Source organism: Diceros bicornis, chromosome 31 (genome assembly GCF_020826845.1).
Source record: "Diceros bicornis minor isolate mBicDic1 chromosome 31, mDicBic1.mat.cur, whole genome shotgun sequence".
Lineage (NCBI taxonomy): Eukaryota > Metazoa > Chordata > Mammalia > Perissodactyla > Rhinocerotidae > Diceros > Diceros bicornis.
The window spans coordinates 22,442,644-22,458,886 of record NC_080770.1 but is presented as its reverse complement, the minus strand read 5'-3'; the positions used below and the strand labels follow the sequence as shown (position 1 = coordinate 22,458,886).

The 16,243-nt window shown below is 43.9% G+C and overlaps 1 protein-coding gene across 1 annotated transcript in view; it reads left to right on the top strand.

Moving 5' to 3' along the window:
- The window catches only part of PTPRJ (protein tyrosine phosphatase receptor type J), a 161,200-nt gene that overhangs the window by 125,757 nt on the left and 19,200 nt on the right, over positions 1-16,243 (top strand). The window contains exons 8-14 of the mRNA XM_058526935.1: positions 36-293; positions 5,143-5,400; positions 6,126-6,398; positions 8,978-9,268; positions 13,032-13,163; positions 14,608-14,818; positions 14,936-15,060. Coding sequence (XP_058382918.1) covers positions 36-293; positions 5,143-5,400; positions 6,126-6,398; positions 8,978-9,268; positions 13,032-13,163; positions 14,608-14,818; positions 14,936-15,060 — 1,548 coding nt within the window. The remainder of the gene's footprint in view (positions 1-35; positions 294-5,142; positions 5,401-6,125; positions 6,399-8,977; positions 9,269-13,031; positions 13,164-14,607; positions 14,819-14,935; positions 15,061-16,243) is intronic.

Genomic DNA, 16,243 nt, shown 5'->3' with positions numbered 1-16,243 from the left:
GATTCTTAATCTGATTGTTTACTTTCTTCCCTCAGCCCCTGGTCCAGTTTCCGACTTTCGAGTGATGAATGTCAGCTCCAGGGAAATTGGCTTAGCTTGGAGCAGCAATGACTCAGATTCCTTTAAGATACTTACCACATGGGATGGAGCTGGAACACCTCAGGTGCAAACAACAACTGAGCAAAGTATCATCATTCGTGGTTTATACCCTGGAACCAACTACAGCTTTGAAATAGTTCCACAAGGACCAAATGGGACTGAAGGAGATTCCCAGAGAGTTTACAGTAGAACTGGTAAGCAAATAGGGTAAGCAGATAGGATGTTTCTTAAAGGAAATCAGTATAATTTATAAATGTCAGGTTTTCCAAATATTGCTTTTTTAAAATAATTATCTAAGAAAAATCTTTAAAAGAAATTATGACAGTAATGTATATTTATTATATAAAATAAGACAAGCAAAAAGAAAAAAAAATCACATGTAAACCATCAACCAGAGATAATGACTGATAACTTTTGGTGTCTGATGTTTTACAATTTTAAGATATATACAGGTATATATATATTTTATTTTATTTTATTTACAAACGTTGAAGTCATCCTATACATGTGGTTTTATAATCTGCTTTTTTCCACTTACCAATTTATTATGAATATTCTTCCCTGTCATTATAAGTCTGTCTACAGGATAATTTTAATACCTGCCTGCCATTTGATTGTCTAAATCAGGGGTCAACAGATAATAATGGCTCATGGGCTAAGTCTGACCCACTGCCTGTTTTTTTTTTAATTGTTTTATTGAGGTCATAATGGTTTATAACATTGTGTAATTTCAGGTGTACATTATTGTTTATCAGTTTCCGTGTAGACTGCGTCATGCTCACCACCAATAGTATAATTTTTATCTGTCACCATACATATGTGCCCCTTTACCCCTTTTATCCAACTCCCTTCCCCTCTGGTAACTGCTAATCTGTTCTCTTTATCCATGTGTTTGTTTATCTTCCACATATGAGTGAAATCATGTGGTGTTTGTCTTTCTCTGTCTGGCTTATTTCACTTAACTTCATACCCTCAAGGTCCATCCATGTTGTTGCACATGGGACAATTTTGTCTTTGTTATGGCTGAGTAGTATTCCACTGTGTGTGTGTGTGTGTGTGTGTGTATGTATGTATGTATATATACATACACCACATCTTCTTTATCCATTCTTCAGTTGATGGGTACTTGGGTTGCTTCCATGTCTTGGCTATTGTGACTAATGCTGCGATGAACATAGGGGTGCTTAAATCTCTTTGAATTGTTGATTTCAAGTTCTTTGGATAAATACCCAGTAGTGGGGTAGCTGGATTGTACACTATTTCTATTTTTAATTTTTTGAGAAATTTCCATACTGTTTTCCATACTGGCTGTACCAGTTTGCATTCCCACCAGCACCCACTGCCTGTTTTTGTAAATAATGTTTTATTGGAACACGACTATGTTTACTTGTTCATATGCTGTCTATGGCTTCTTTTGTGCTAGAAATGAGTAGTTGCAACAGAGAAATATGGCCTACAAAGCCTAAAATATTCATTCTGTGGCCCTATAGAAAAAGATTGCTGACCCCTGGGCTAGATCAGTGGTTTCAAAGTGTGATCCAGGGATCTCTGGGAGTCCCCTAGATTCTTTCAAGGGGTCTGCGAGGTATTATTGTCATAATAATACTAAACTATTATTTGGCTTTTTCACTCTCATTCTCTCATGATGGGTGTACAGTGGAGTTTTCCAGATGCTATAGCACGTGGGGTGACACCACCACTCTGACGGCTAATGAAATATATGCTTGTGTATTCTTATGTTTTAAAAATTTCCTCATTTTTCATTTCTAATACAGTAAATATAACCTACATAAGCAAAAATTCTATGAGATCCTTAATAATTTTTAAGAGGGTAAAGGGGTCCTGAGACCCAAAAGTTTAAGAACCATTGGTCTAGATGTATGTAAATTATTTAACTATTCCCCTGTTGTTGGACAGGTAGATTATTTATGATCTTTCAAAAACAATATTGTGATGCAATAGTTTTGTTAGTTCTGTAAGGCATCAATTGATATTGACAAAAGTATTTAGCGAAAACAATTTAATGTTCCTTATTGTTTTCAAAATTTGAAATACAATGTTTTTGAAAACTTGGAAAACATACAATATTCCTTGATCTTTGATTGCAAGAGAATTGAAATCCTTTATACAGAGAGGAAGAATAAAGAAGTGAGATGATTCTTGAGCTGCACATGAAATCAGTTGGGCTTTTGAGATTCTCCTTGTGTAGGTTTCTTCAACTCTGTTGCTTGGGTTAAGCATTGATAGTCACTTGAAAGATCTGCTTCCAGAAAAAGGGAATTGCTAAAATGCATCCCTCAGATGAAATGCAGTAATTCCCTTTTCAAGTCTGAATTTTAGATTAGACTGTTAAGACAGGGTCTTAATAGCAACATATATTTCTTCTTTCTTTTTGAGAATGTTGATAATGGTAAGAGGATCCTCACTGTGGGGGACTCTTGATGGTGTGTGACTTGCTAATGCCCAGAACTTAATGTAGTAATGATATAATATATTGGGGATCTATAAAGTGCTGGGCTCTCATCCTGTATTTTAAAATTTTTAACACAACTTCATGAGCTAGGTACTCTTCTCATCTCTATTTTGCAGAGTATTTTGGGAGTTTTTTGAGGTTAAGTAACTGGCCCAGGTGGTGAACGGGCCTCTGTCTGACTTTGAAGACCGAGGTCTTAACCACAGTGTGGGCTGATACTTTGATATGGTGCAGCTGCAAAGTAATTGAAGCCCATTCATGAGGAGAAGGCGTCTCTTGTTCTATAGCCTGTAATTGGGTCCCATTGAATGGAAGTCAAGAAGAGTTGTAATAAGCCACCAGCCTCTTAGGGAATAGCATTCAATTACTGAAGAAAGTTCATTATTATTAGGGAAATCAGTGTAACAGCATTAAAGGCAAGTTTGAAAAAGGGAGACAGATACCATATGACCGAGAAATTCCACTCCTACATATGTATATTTCCAAAAGAATTGAAAACCAGGACTCGAACAGGTATCTGTACATCAGTGTTCATAGTAGCATTATTCACAATAGCTAAAAGGTGGAAGCAACCGAATGTCCATCAATAGATGGATGGAGAGACAAATGTGGTATATCAATACAATGGAATATTATGCAGCCATAAAAAGGAATGGAATTCTGATAACGTGCTACAATATGATGGGCCTTGAAAACATTATGCTGAGTGAAATAAGCCAGACACAGAAAGACAAATATCGTATGACTCCACTTATGCGAGGTACCTAGAATAGGCAAATTCATAGAGTCAGAAGGTAGAATAGAGATTACCAGGGGCTGGGGGAGGGAGAATAGGGAGTTGTTTAATGGGAACAAAATTTATGTTGGAGATGATGAAATGTTTTGGGTATAGATAATGGTGATGGTAACACAACATTGTGAGTGTACTTAACGCCACTGAATTTTACACTTACAAATGGTTAAAATGATAAATATTGTATATATTTTACCACCGTAAAAGGGAAGGGAAACCAAAATAACTTCACTCTTTCAACCCAAATGACTTCCTTTTCTGTGTCCACAGTCATATGTTTTATTTTATTTATTTATTTATTTATTTATTTATTTATTTATTTATTTATTTATTTATTTATTTATTTATTTTGTGAGGAAGACTGGCCCTGGGCTAGCATCTGTGCCCACCTTCCTCTACTTTATGTGCGATGCCGCCACAGCATGGCTCGACAAGCAGTGTGTCTGTCTGTGCCCGGGATCCGAACTTGCAAACCCTGGGCTGCTGAAGCAGAGCGCGCGAACTTAACTGCTATGCCACCTCACTGGCCCCTACAGTCATATGTTTTGTTTACACCATTGTAATCATTATACAAATAATTGTATTTTGCATTTGAACTTTTTTTACTTAGTGTATACTATATCTTCCCTCCCCTAGTTAGTATGGCCTTCCTGTTTTTAGTGGCTGCAGAATATTTCATCATGGAGCCAGATCACGGTTTACACAGCACTTCTTTTTTTATGGAATATTTGGGTTATTTCTAGTTTTTTGTGTGTTTATAGAAAATGACTGCCTTTCACAGTCTTTTGTCTATGGAATCCCTTTGACATCAGCAATCTGCTGGTAGGGAAAGAAGACTCTCAAAGCTACCTCCCTTTAAGGAGAACTCCCTTTAAAAAAAGTTAATTTTGGAGTAGAAAGTACATGCATGTGGAACAAAATTAAAAACAAATATGAAAGATTTTACAGTGAAAATGTTTCCCTCTTTTATCCCCCTGTCACCCAGTTCCTCTCACTGGAGGTGACCTTGGTTTCTGGGTCAAGAGAGAAAAGTTTGGAAAGCAAGGGCAGAAGAGAGACCCTGCTTATGCAGTTATTTCTGGGCCTTGATCATGCATTTATATTGCAACTGGCTCGATGTGTAGAGGAGAGATGATCCGAGGACAGACCCCAGAGCACTCAGGGGTGACTTCTCTCCTGACTCCCGGCTCTGGGGGTGGAGGGCATGTGTCTTTTTTCCCTCCTCACCCACCCCCCAGCCTCAAATGCTCCCACTTAGTAAATGTCAACTCCCCATTTCAGTTTTTCTCTTCAGTATGCCTGATTATGTTACAGGAAGATGTTTTCTTTTGAGGAAACGTTGATTAAAAGCAAGCAAACAACTTACTGAGATATAATGTACATACTGAAAAACACACACATCCTAAGTGCATAGTTGGTTAATTTTCACGAACTGAACCCATCCAGTCACCAACATGAGTGTTGATCTGAGATCAAGAAACTGAACATGATTTCCACTCCAGAAAACCCTCACAGGGGGCATTTTCATGACAAAAGCAAAAAACCAGAGAACTGGCATGATGAACTGGTAAGTTTGTCTGTGTTATGGAAGAACCAAAATTCTTGAAAGAACAGAGCGTGTGTGTTTCTCGCCTAAGTTTTGGGGTTTGCCCTTTGTGAACTCATTTGAGAGTTTGATGGTAAAAGAGCAAGTTCTTTTGAGAGACACGTTGAAATAAAGCTGGATGTTATGATGGTCGTGAACAGACTTCCTTTTTTCCTCCTTTCCTCCAACCAGACGCCGGTGCGGTGTTTGACATCCGCGTGGTCCATGTCAACACGACTGAAATGCAGCTGGAGTGGCAGAACAGAGACAATGCTTCTGAGTACGTCTACCATCTAGACATACAGTCTGAGCATGGCACTCGTGAGATGAACAGTTCTGACAGGGCAGCCACACTCACGGACCTGATCCCAGGCACCTTATATAACATCACAGTCTCTCCAGAAGTGCACCACGTCCGTGGGATCTCCAACTTCACGGCACAGTACACACGTGAGTGTCTTAGGATGCCCTCCTAAGGGGGTATTCTTCCTGACTTTCACTTGGAGGGTGGGAAGTAAGCATTGGTTAAACGATAGGGTCAGGGGCCCTGGTGTTTCTGGGCTCCAGGTAGAATGTGCAACTACTTAAGCTGAAAACATCGGCCTCAGCAAAGGTCCTGCTGTTCTCATGGGGCGCTGGTGCTGAGCCATGTGAACTTGGAATTATCTTTAGAAGCAGAAAGTGATCCCATAAGCACGGAAACATAAGTGTTCCATCCTTCCCTTGGATATACAGACAAGAGGAGGTCCCCTTGTCATGTGGGCATTGGAAGATACTGCTCAAATGCGGAGCCCTGCGTGCAACAGGGAGGGAGCTGTTTTGCTAATATGTGACCTAAATATATGATAGAGATGGTAGTTTATAATATCTTTTTAGTATATATTTTCCCTTGCGTTAATCGGCTTTCAAAAACAGATAGGAAATTATATCTTGAAAATATATTTCACATAAATTTGAAGTATGAAGAGAAGCCGGAAAAACTAATTCTTTTGAGATTTAACCTGTATAATTATTTTCTGAATGTCTTCTTGGGAAGCCTTTCATCTTCTGAGCCAGCAAATAATAGCTTTATTCATTCTTTCCCCAAAAGACTCAGGCTCTTTTTAGGTGCAATAAATAAAATAGTCCTGGAATTCAAGCTAATCCATACTTTTTTTTTTTTTTTTTAAATCAAGGGCCCAACAGTGTATCTGACATTGAAATAAGTACCAAGACCACAGCAGCAACCTTAAGTTGGCAGAACTTGGATAAAGCCTCTTCTGGGTACACCTACCGCCTTCTTATTGGGAAGGATGGAAATTCTAGCCAAATAACAGTCACAGTCACTGGCATCACTTCTGCTACAGTCACCGGATTAATACCTGGCTTGTGGTACGCAGTGGCGATCGTCACACAAGTGGGGAATGTCAACGACTCACTGACACCTAGCTGGCAGTCATTCTGTACAGGTGAGTAGCCCCAGGTGCCTGTTGGGCTGCTTCCTGTGTGGTGCTGCCCTGGCAGGTCGGTCCTCCACAGGCTTTAGTTTATCAGGTTTCGTGTGGTGTGCAATAATGGACACTGAGCTCTCTGAGACACCCTGTTAGCTTATTAGTGCTGTCTTGTTGCCCTCATCATTTATTCATTCAACAAATGTTTATTGAGCACTTACTGTATGCCAGCCACTGTTAAATGACACAGACAAGTCCCTTCCTTCCTGGAACTTTTTTCTGGTGGGGAAGACATAATAAACAAGATAAATAAGTTATTCGAGGATTATTCCTGCTAGTGAGAGGGAATAAAGCAAGGAAGGGGAATGAGCTGTTTATCTACGGTGCCCAGGGAAGCCCTCAATGAAAAGGTGACTTTTGAGCAAAGACTTGAAGGAGGTAAAAAGCTGGCCGTGTGGATATTAGGGCCTAGAGCATTACAAACAGAGGAGCAGCCAGTGCAAAGGCCCTGAGGCTGGAGTGTGCCTGCTGTGTTGAAGGAAGAGCAAGAGGCCAGGTGGCAGGAGTGGATCCATGGGAGCAAGAGGCTGAGGGGTGGGAGGTGAGGCCGGAGAGGTAACGGGCCGGGGCATGGATGATGTCCAGGCTTGTAGTTCATAGTTTGGCTTTTACACTGCAGAAGGTGGAAAGGATATTGTTAAGATGGATGCTCAGCTTTTTCACCTTTCTTGATCCTTATCTCTCAAGGCAAAAAGCGTGATAAAGAGAAGAGCCTGTGTTTAACTGAGGACTTTCAGAGAGGACCCCAGGGAATGTTAGCACACAGTTATGAGCACTTCAGCTCACAATTCCGATTGTGGTGCCTTTGTCACCGTGGCATCCATGTACCATCTTATCCTCCACCCTCTTTGCACCTACGTCTTCCCTTCTTTAGACTAAGCTATTCAAGTGTGTTCAGGCTGATTTGGAGAGGGGATCGGTCTCATTGGATCAGCCTCTTTGGTCATGTGGGAACCTCGATGACCTCTGACCTTTCACTTGGAGTGGCTAAAGAAATCCCTGCAGCTTTGAGTCACTTGCTACCTCAGGCTCCACCCACCTGGTCTAGACTCTGATCTTTGGTGTTTGGGTGGCTTCCATTGCTGATACTTACCTTACCTGTAATTATTGCATCCTACGGCAAGAGAAAAACGTAGATGAGCATTTATGACTGGGGTGGATGGAAGGTGAGTGGTGGGAGAAGGTATGCACTGGGCGGGCTACCTTTCCAGACCTCAGGTAGAGAGTGTGGACTTGTACTAGGTGACTTGTTAGCTTCTCCTGCTCTAAAATTCTGCGACATTAAAGTAATGACGATATTCTTCCCCAGCATATTTATTTATTTATTTATTTATTTATTTATTTATTTATTTATTTATTTATTTATTTATTTATTTTTTTGTGAGGAGGACCAGCCCTGAGCTAACATCCAATGCCAATCCTCCTCTTTTTTTGCTGAGGAAGACTGGCCCTGGGCTAACATCCATGCCCATCTTCCTCCACTTTATATGGGACGCCGCCACAGCATGGCTTAACAAGCGGTGCGTCGGTGCACACCCGGGATCCGAACCGGCGAACCCCGGGCCGCCACAGGGGAACGTGTGCACTTAACCGCTTGCGCCACCGGGCCGGCCCCTATTTATTTATTTTTTGGTGAGGAAGATCAGGCCTGAGCTAACATCCGATGCCAATCCTCCTCTTTTTAGCTAAGGAAGATTGGCCCTGGGCTAACATCCGTGCCCATCTTCCTCTAGTTTATATGGGACGCCGCCACAGCACGGCTTGACAAGCGGTGCATCAGTGTGCGCCCAGGATCCGAACCTGCAAACCCCGGGCCACTGAAGCGGAGCGCGCGCACTTCACTGCTGCGCCACCAGGCTGGCCCCACTTCCCCAGCGTATTAATACAGAGTTGTCCATTTATATCAGTTTGATGTTGGCCCTCAGTAAAACTCTCTTGGGCCTCAGATAGGTAGAGACAAATAGCACCCCATTTTAAAGGTGAAGAAACTGATACCATTTACCACTGAATATTCAGCGTGTTGTGTGGGTAGAAAATGCCCTGGACTGGGATTCAGCAAACCTGGGATCCAGTTTTGGCTTTCCCACTTACCAGCCATGTCACATCTTTAGCAAGTTACTTAAGCTCTCCAAGCCTCAGTTGATTCGTCTGCAAAATGGGACAGTATTAACCCTTCTAGTCCAGAAGGATTGTCAAGAGGGCCCCCAAATGAGATGACACAGGTGAAGAAGTTGCTACCACCCACGATATGATAAAGCTCCCTCTCCCGGAGCCCTGTTCTCTTCCAGCTCAGTGACTAACACCCACTGTTCCGTTTAATCCTCAAACAGTCCTGCAGCTGAGGCTCAGAGCAGTTGGGTGACTGACCCAAGGTCACGCAGTTCAGTAATGCCCAATTCTAGGTCAGCCTCTGCCTCTTCTACCATACCGCAAGACTCCCCATCACAAATGGGCCAGAATTCTACTGCTCCCCAAGGTTCCGTGTTTGCCAAGGCGGAAGTCGCAGAATCTCATGCTGTGCTATGCTTGCTTTGCAGATCCTGCACCAGTAGCCTCCTTCCGCTGTGAGGTGGTCCCCAAAGAGCCGACCTTGGTTCTCAAGTGGGCCTGCCCTGCCGGCACCAACACAGGCTTTGGGCTGGAGATCAGCCGTGGAGCCTGGAAAAATATGACACACCTGGAGAGCTGCTCCTCGGAGAACAGCACCGAGTACAGGACAGAAGTCACATATTTGAATTTTTCTACCTCGTACAACATCAGCATCGCTACCTTTTCCTGTAACAAGATGGCACCCCCCACCCAAATCACCTGTCTCACTGGCATCACAGGTGGGTTTCGTGGCAGCAGGTGGCATTCTGGTCTCCCCTGGCGAGGCTGACCCAGTGGCTCTGCAAGTGTGGCATAGAAATCTATTTTTTTTTTTAATATATATATATTTTTGAGGAAGATTAGCCCTGAGCCAACATCTGTTGTCAATTCTCTTCTTTTTTTTTTGCTCAGGAAGATTATCCCTAGGCTAACATCTGTGCCAGTCTTCCTCTACTTTATATGTGGACGCTGCCACAGCATGGCTTGATAAGCGGTGTGTAGGTCTGTGCCTGGGATCCCAGCCTGCGAACCCCAGGCCGCCAAAGCGGAGTGCGTGAACTTAACCACTATGCCACCGGGCCGGTCCCTGTTTTGTTTTTGTTTTAGATTTATGCCAAAATATTTGTTTTTGTTGACGTGGACTGTTAACCTAATTCTATAGAAATCTAGTCTAAAAAAAGCAGAGTAAGAGGGAATCATTTTTTATATTCCAAAAAAGTTTCCTTTGCTTTACAGAATAAATCATTGCCACGTTTTCTTTTAAGTAATGAGTTCCCTTACTGCATTAAAAAAAGCATTTTTATAGAAATATTCAAATATACACAAAAGTAGAGGACAGTGTAAGGAAACCCACATTCCCATCATCACCCAGTTGAACGTTTGTCAACGCTTGCCCAATCTTATTTCATTTATGTCCATTCTCCCTCTCTGGATTACTTTGAGGCCAGTCCTAGTCATTTTGTAATTTTATCTATAAATATTTCAGTATGTATTGCTGCAAGACAGGGACTCTTTTTCCCTTTCTTTCAGACATGACCACATTGCTATTAGCATCACACTTAAAAACTCAACAGTACTTTTGTTTACTGTTATCAAATATTCAGTCAAGACTCCTGTTTCCCTAGAGCTGTGTTTACAAGCTCCCCAGTGGTTTTGGGAAACAGGGTGTCACTCACTGGACAGGGGATCCCTCTAGTTAATCTTTTCATGCCCATCTTTTTTTGTTTGTTTGTTTTTGGTACTTGGAAAAAATTGCTTCTGACAGCTTTGCTTCATTTTTATCTGTCTTTTGCTCCCATGTCTTTGCCAGAGTTATGTCTTAGATCAGCCTAGTTGAGTTGGTTTTGCTTTGTGCTTTTTTTTTTTTTTTTTTTTGTGAGGAAGATCAGCCCTGAGCTAACATCCATGCTAATCCTCCTCTTTTTGCTGAGGAAGACCGGCTCTGAGCCAACATCTATTGCCAATCCTCCTCCTTTTTTTTTCCCCCAAAGCCCCAGTAGATAGTTGTACATCATAGTTGCACATCCTTCTAGTTGCTGTATGTGGGACGCGGCCTCAGCATGGCCGGAGAAGCGGTGCGTTGGTGTGCGCCTGGGATCTGAACCCGGGCCGCCAGTCGCGGAGTGCGCGTACTTAACCGCTAAGCCACAGGGCCGGCCTGCTTTGTGCTTTTTGACTCCTAGGTATGTTTCCTTTAGGGTACCAGAATGTTTCCAGATAATTTCTAAAGAATTAGTGGTTGTAATAGTAAGAAAAAAAGGCCTCTTACTTCAGAGATTCGGACATGGAAAGTGGTCCAGGGGTTCTGTGGACAGAGCCTCAGACTTAGGCAGACTTGAGTTTGATTCTAAGTTCTGCCTTTTACCATCTGTGTGATCTCAGAAAAGTTACTTAACCTCTCTGGGCCTTGTTTTCCTTATTTGTAAAAAGAGGAAATAATACCTACCTTCTAGGACTGTTGTACAATTTAGATGAGGTAATGTGTGTGGAAGGCCACTTCAGAGCTGCTATGTGTGCCCGCTCAGGTTATGCACTGCACAGTTCCAGGGGACACCATTCCTATGGACTGCGATGTGCATGAGGCTCCTTAGAGTTGTGTAGTACACAACTATACAGGATGGCCTGGGTCACACTCCTTTGGTTTCTGCAGCACTCTAGAACGTCATAGAAACAGTGACCCTTGTGGGTACTTTTTTGTAGTCCTCTGTTTTATGCTGTCATCTCCTCAGTGGGTCTAAGCTACTGAGGAACAGAAACCATGTCTGATTTGGTCTCTGCAGGGCTGAGCACAGTGCCTGGTGAGGAGAAGGAGCTCCTCAGAATTAGTCGTTTCTGAAGCTGAACGATGTGTGGAAGGGTTGGATAATGACCACTTATCATTTAGTCCGGTGATTCTCTCACTCTTTAGTCTGTAGCTGCCTTTCCTCAGGGGAATTTTTATGTACAAATTTCACATGTTTTTTTAATGTACAAATTTAACACGTTTTTGATTTAACAAAAATGTGGAGCTGCATTTTCTCTGAGACAGGTAGAGAGCGTTGGCGGGTGGGTAACTCTGGGAGAGTTGGAGTGATGGTCTTTTAGCCAACGTTTGTTGCTGCTTAGTGCTGGGGGTGGGCGATGGTGATAAGAAACACTATGGCAAATAAGGCAGACAGGACCCCTGGAGCGCAGGGGTTGCTGGGAAATGTGTTAGGAAGTCTCTGCGGAGGCAGTTGATAATTAGACATGGGGACAGCGCCCCCAAGTGGCCACTGCAACTTAGAGAGGTTGCTCGAGTAGGTTCAGAGCTGTGCTGTCCGATAGAAAATCATGTGAGCCTCATGTGTAATTTAAAATTTTCTAGGAACCACAATAAGAAAACATAAAAAGGAATAGCTAAAATTAGTTTTAATCACATTTTATTTAACTCAATATATTAAAAATGTTATTTCAACGTGTAATCTGTATAAAGGAAGTTATTAATGAGATATTTTGCATTCTTTATTCGTACTAAGTCTTTGCCATCCAGTCTAGATTTCACCCATATAGCACCTATGAATTCGGACTAGTCACATTTCAAGTGCTTGAGTGCTACCTGTGGTTAGTGGCTGCCATATTGGACAGTGCAAGTTTGGAGAATTGCACTGTGCAGTTCAGTTTTCTCAGCCTCTCTGAATCTTGAGTATAATAAGAAAGCACTCAAACTGTATGTGGGAGACAAATTTAGGTAGACAGAGAGTGTATGGAATCTTTAATTCAGCGTTTTCTTCCTTTTGTGTTAATTCAGAGAGTGGCTTAACGAGCCTAGCTTGGAAAGGCAAGGTACATCATCATGAAGGTCACCCATGGAACGTTCCTGGGTGGGCTTTTCTGGTTTCTGGCAAGCGGGTCTGTTGAGTTTCTCCAGGTGGTGTTTTAAACCAACTCCAGCAAAAATGAGGACTTGGGTGTGAAGGACATGGAGAAGGAGTGCAGTCAGGTCTCAGGAGAAAGTGTGTTCTGTCTGTCCTCTTTGCTTCGTCACTGTTCTCAGTGGACTGACCAATCTGGTGCCGAGTCCGGGTGATGGATGGATGTCTGTGTACAGCTCCCAAGTCCCCACCTTAGAGTTCCTCCCACACAGTCTCTCTCTCCCTCTCCTTCTTCTTCTCCAGTTCTCAGGATAAGGAACCTGGCCCTCTGGGTCTCACCTGGGTTGGGAGGGGCCCGGGGAAGATAGAAAAGGCAGGTTGACTTCAACCAACAAGGCTGCCGGGAGCCTGTCCCCGGGGATACAGCTGGCACACTGAAGGGGCCCTTGTGAGTGAGGCAGGCTCCCCCAGGGATCTACCCTCTCTGCTCCCCACCAGTTCCCTTCCCTGCCCCTTGCTTCTCAATGTGCTTTGCATGAGCCCGGCACACAGCTTCCTGATCAAGGGCAGATCTTGAGGGGGGCACTGCAGCAAATTCTCTCCCTAATAATTTTGTTCCTGCTTTGGTTTTAAATGTTGGGTGCTCATGTTTTGTTTTCTTCTGTTTCAGATCCACCTGCTCCAGATGGATCTCCTAATATTACATCTGTCAGCCACAATTCGGTCAAAGTCAAGTTCAGTGAGTTTGAAGCCAGCCATGGACCCATCAAAGCCTACGCTCTGGTTCTCACCACTGGGGAAGGTAAGGAGGGGTCATGATGGGTTAAACAGCCAGGGAGTGACGCCCTGACCCGGCGCCATTTCTATGCCCACTGAGGCACATTTGTGATACAAATACGTGTCTGTTTTTACACTGTAGCCCATGCTTTGGCATTCAGACGGGGTGGGAGGGGGTAGGTAAGCTATTTACCTGATGATCTATGTCAGAGGTTGACAAACTTTCTGTCAAGGGCCAGATAGCAGATATTTTTAGCTTTACCAGTCCTTCAATCTCTGTCGCAGCTATTCAGCTCTGCCATTGGAGCGTGGAATAGTCATAGAAGATACGTAAAGAAAGCAGGTGGCTGTTCCAATAAAATATTATTTACCAAAATGAGTGGGCGGCTGGATTTGGCCAGTGGATCCTAACTTACTGACCTCTGATCGAGGGTTTTCATGTCTTTTACAACACAGAGTCTTTCTGTGGCAGGATATTAGTCGTAACCAACTTTGTCACACACACACACACGCACACACGCACACACACATGCACATGCACACATCCACCTCAAAGAGTGACTTTCTCTTGAAAGAAAACAAAACGATTTGCATTTGTGGCGAGAACTTGCAAAGAGCATCCTCACAGCTGAGAGAGGAGGTGGATGAAATCAGCCTTTCCTTAAAGGGCTCCCTCACACTCTTTGGGAGGAAGGAGGGGATGACTCAGGGGGTCTTTGTTAGCTGTATGGTTGCTTTGCACAAGGCCTGGGTTTAACGTGCCAAATTTTGTCATTTTTGGTGATTCTTTAAACTGAATGTGAATAATGCAGCACTGCCCAGTCTCCCAGCCTGTGACACTGTCCTCATCTCCTGTCCTCATCTCCTAGAGGACAGCAGAGATCAAGCCCACTGTCAGGGGTGTGGGGATCCTGGAAGATAAGGAATTTGCTGGTGTCGTAAGCCTGCGGCAAAATTTCAAAAAGCAATATTGAGATCTCTCTCTCTTTCTGTCTTTTTGTTTTGGGTCTGCTTCAAACACCTAATCATTTTGCTCTGAAGGTTTCCAGCAAATCCCAAGCTCAGACCTTTACTGAACGGGGGAGGCATTATTGCAGAGTGACCAAACTGACCCATACCAGCCTGTGATGGATGAGATTGCACGCTCCCAGTCCAGTGTTCTGGGTTAGAAATACAACTCCACCACGTAGGCAGTGTGGCCTTGGGTCCTTTGAGCTTTCTGTGCCTTCATTTTCCCATCTGTGAAGTGGGGCTAGTAAACCTATGTGATGAGATTATCGTGGGGATTAAATGAGTTAATGTCAGTAAAGCACTTAGAATTTATTACAAGTAAAGCCTGGCATAGAGAGCATCCTTGAGAGGTGGTACCTACATCGTCACCCAATGTCAACGTCATTATTTAAATGCATGGGAGACTTACATCTCTGCCATCACTTTCTGATGACTTTCCTCCTGTGTCCCTTTCTTAGTTGTCCACCTGTCTGCAGATGTCTTGGGGTATACGTATAAAGAATTCAAAAAGGGGGCCTCAGACACTTATGTGACATACCTCATAACAACAGAAGAGAAGACGCGTTCTCAGGGCTTGTCTGAAGTCTTGAAATATGAAGTTGACGTTGGGAATGAGTCAACCACGCACGGCTACTACAACGGCAAGCTGGAGCCCCTGGGCTCCTATCGGTAAGGTCTTCTGGGTCTTTGTCTTTAGGGGCTGAGCCTCCAGTGTGCAAAGCTTCACGTGCCTGGGGCATCGGACACGTCTCAGCCACCTCTTTTTCCTCTTGTCACACCCCACAGGGCTTGTGTGGCTGGCTTCACCAACATTACCTTTAACCCTTCCAATGACGGACTTATAGATGGGGCCAAGAGCTACGTGTCCTTCGGTCGCTGTTCAGATGCTGTTTTCTTGCCCCAGGATCCAGGTAGAGGAAGAACCACAGCGCTGTTAGCAATTCCGTGGGTTTTTGCTTCCAGTGTCCACAGAAGGCCGGGTGTCTGCACGCCTCCCTGCGGTCCCCAGGAGAGTTGGAGAGCCTGGTCTCTTCTCTCAGAGGTTGAGATGTCACTTGGCCATCAGGGGCCAGCTCAGCTTCCTCTTCTGAGGTCCCAACACCCCCGTCCCCACATCCCCCCACTTCTCTGAATGCCAGTTGCACTTCTAAGCTGTAAAGACTATTTAGTCCTTTTGTCTCAGTCTAGTCATTTGCGTGCCCACGTGCCAGATGCGCAATGTGACTTTTATTGCGTAGAACCCTTGAATATTAGGATCAGAAGGAGCCACAGAAATCATCTTGTCCAACCCCCCTTTTAGAAATGAGGCTGTCAAGGCCCAGAGAGGGGCAGTGACTTGCCCAGGGTTACACAGCAGCTTAGAGGCAGGCCTGTCATTCTGGTCTTGGACTCCTTTTCAAGTGCTCCTTTTATTACATAGAGCGAAGTGATTTAGGAACGTCAAGGAACCAAGGGGGTACATCCCCTACCTTCAGGCCAGAGACAGTTGACCAGCTGGTTTGTTAGTCTGTCTGGTTTTCATACCTGGTAGTTGCTGGCTGCAGGAAAGAATTCCTGCCCCAGAAGCAAAGTTCACGGAGTTCCTGCACCCTTCCCCAATAAACAAGTGGGTTTTTTGTCACCTGAGCCTGGTGCTGTAGGAACTGCTGCTCATATGTGGATGTTAGTCTTAAAGAGTCAGAGCTGGCAGGAACCATGTGGAACATCTCGTCTGGTTGTTTTCAAACAGTGGTTGTTCCATCAGACACGGCTGAGTCCTGAGAGGTTCCTTGCTCCCACCCCTACCTCAACTAGGCGTTTCTGCCTGATTTGCTATTTTTTATATTGGGCTGCTGCACGCAGTTTCCTCTGAAGAAAGATATCAGCGGGTAAAAACAACCCCAGAATCACTCATCTAGGCTAGTTCCCTAAATTTGCAGTTGAGGAAACAGACCTGGGGAGGAGCAGGGACTTCCTCCAGACCATCCAGTGAGTGGTCGACTGGGAACAAGGAACCCACTCCCAAATGCACGGACTAGTTGTAGGTCCAAAGCTATTTAACTCTCCTCTGCTACACACACACGCATATGCACGTACACACACTCTCTCTGGTTC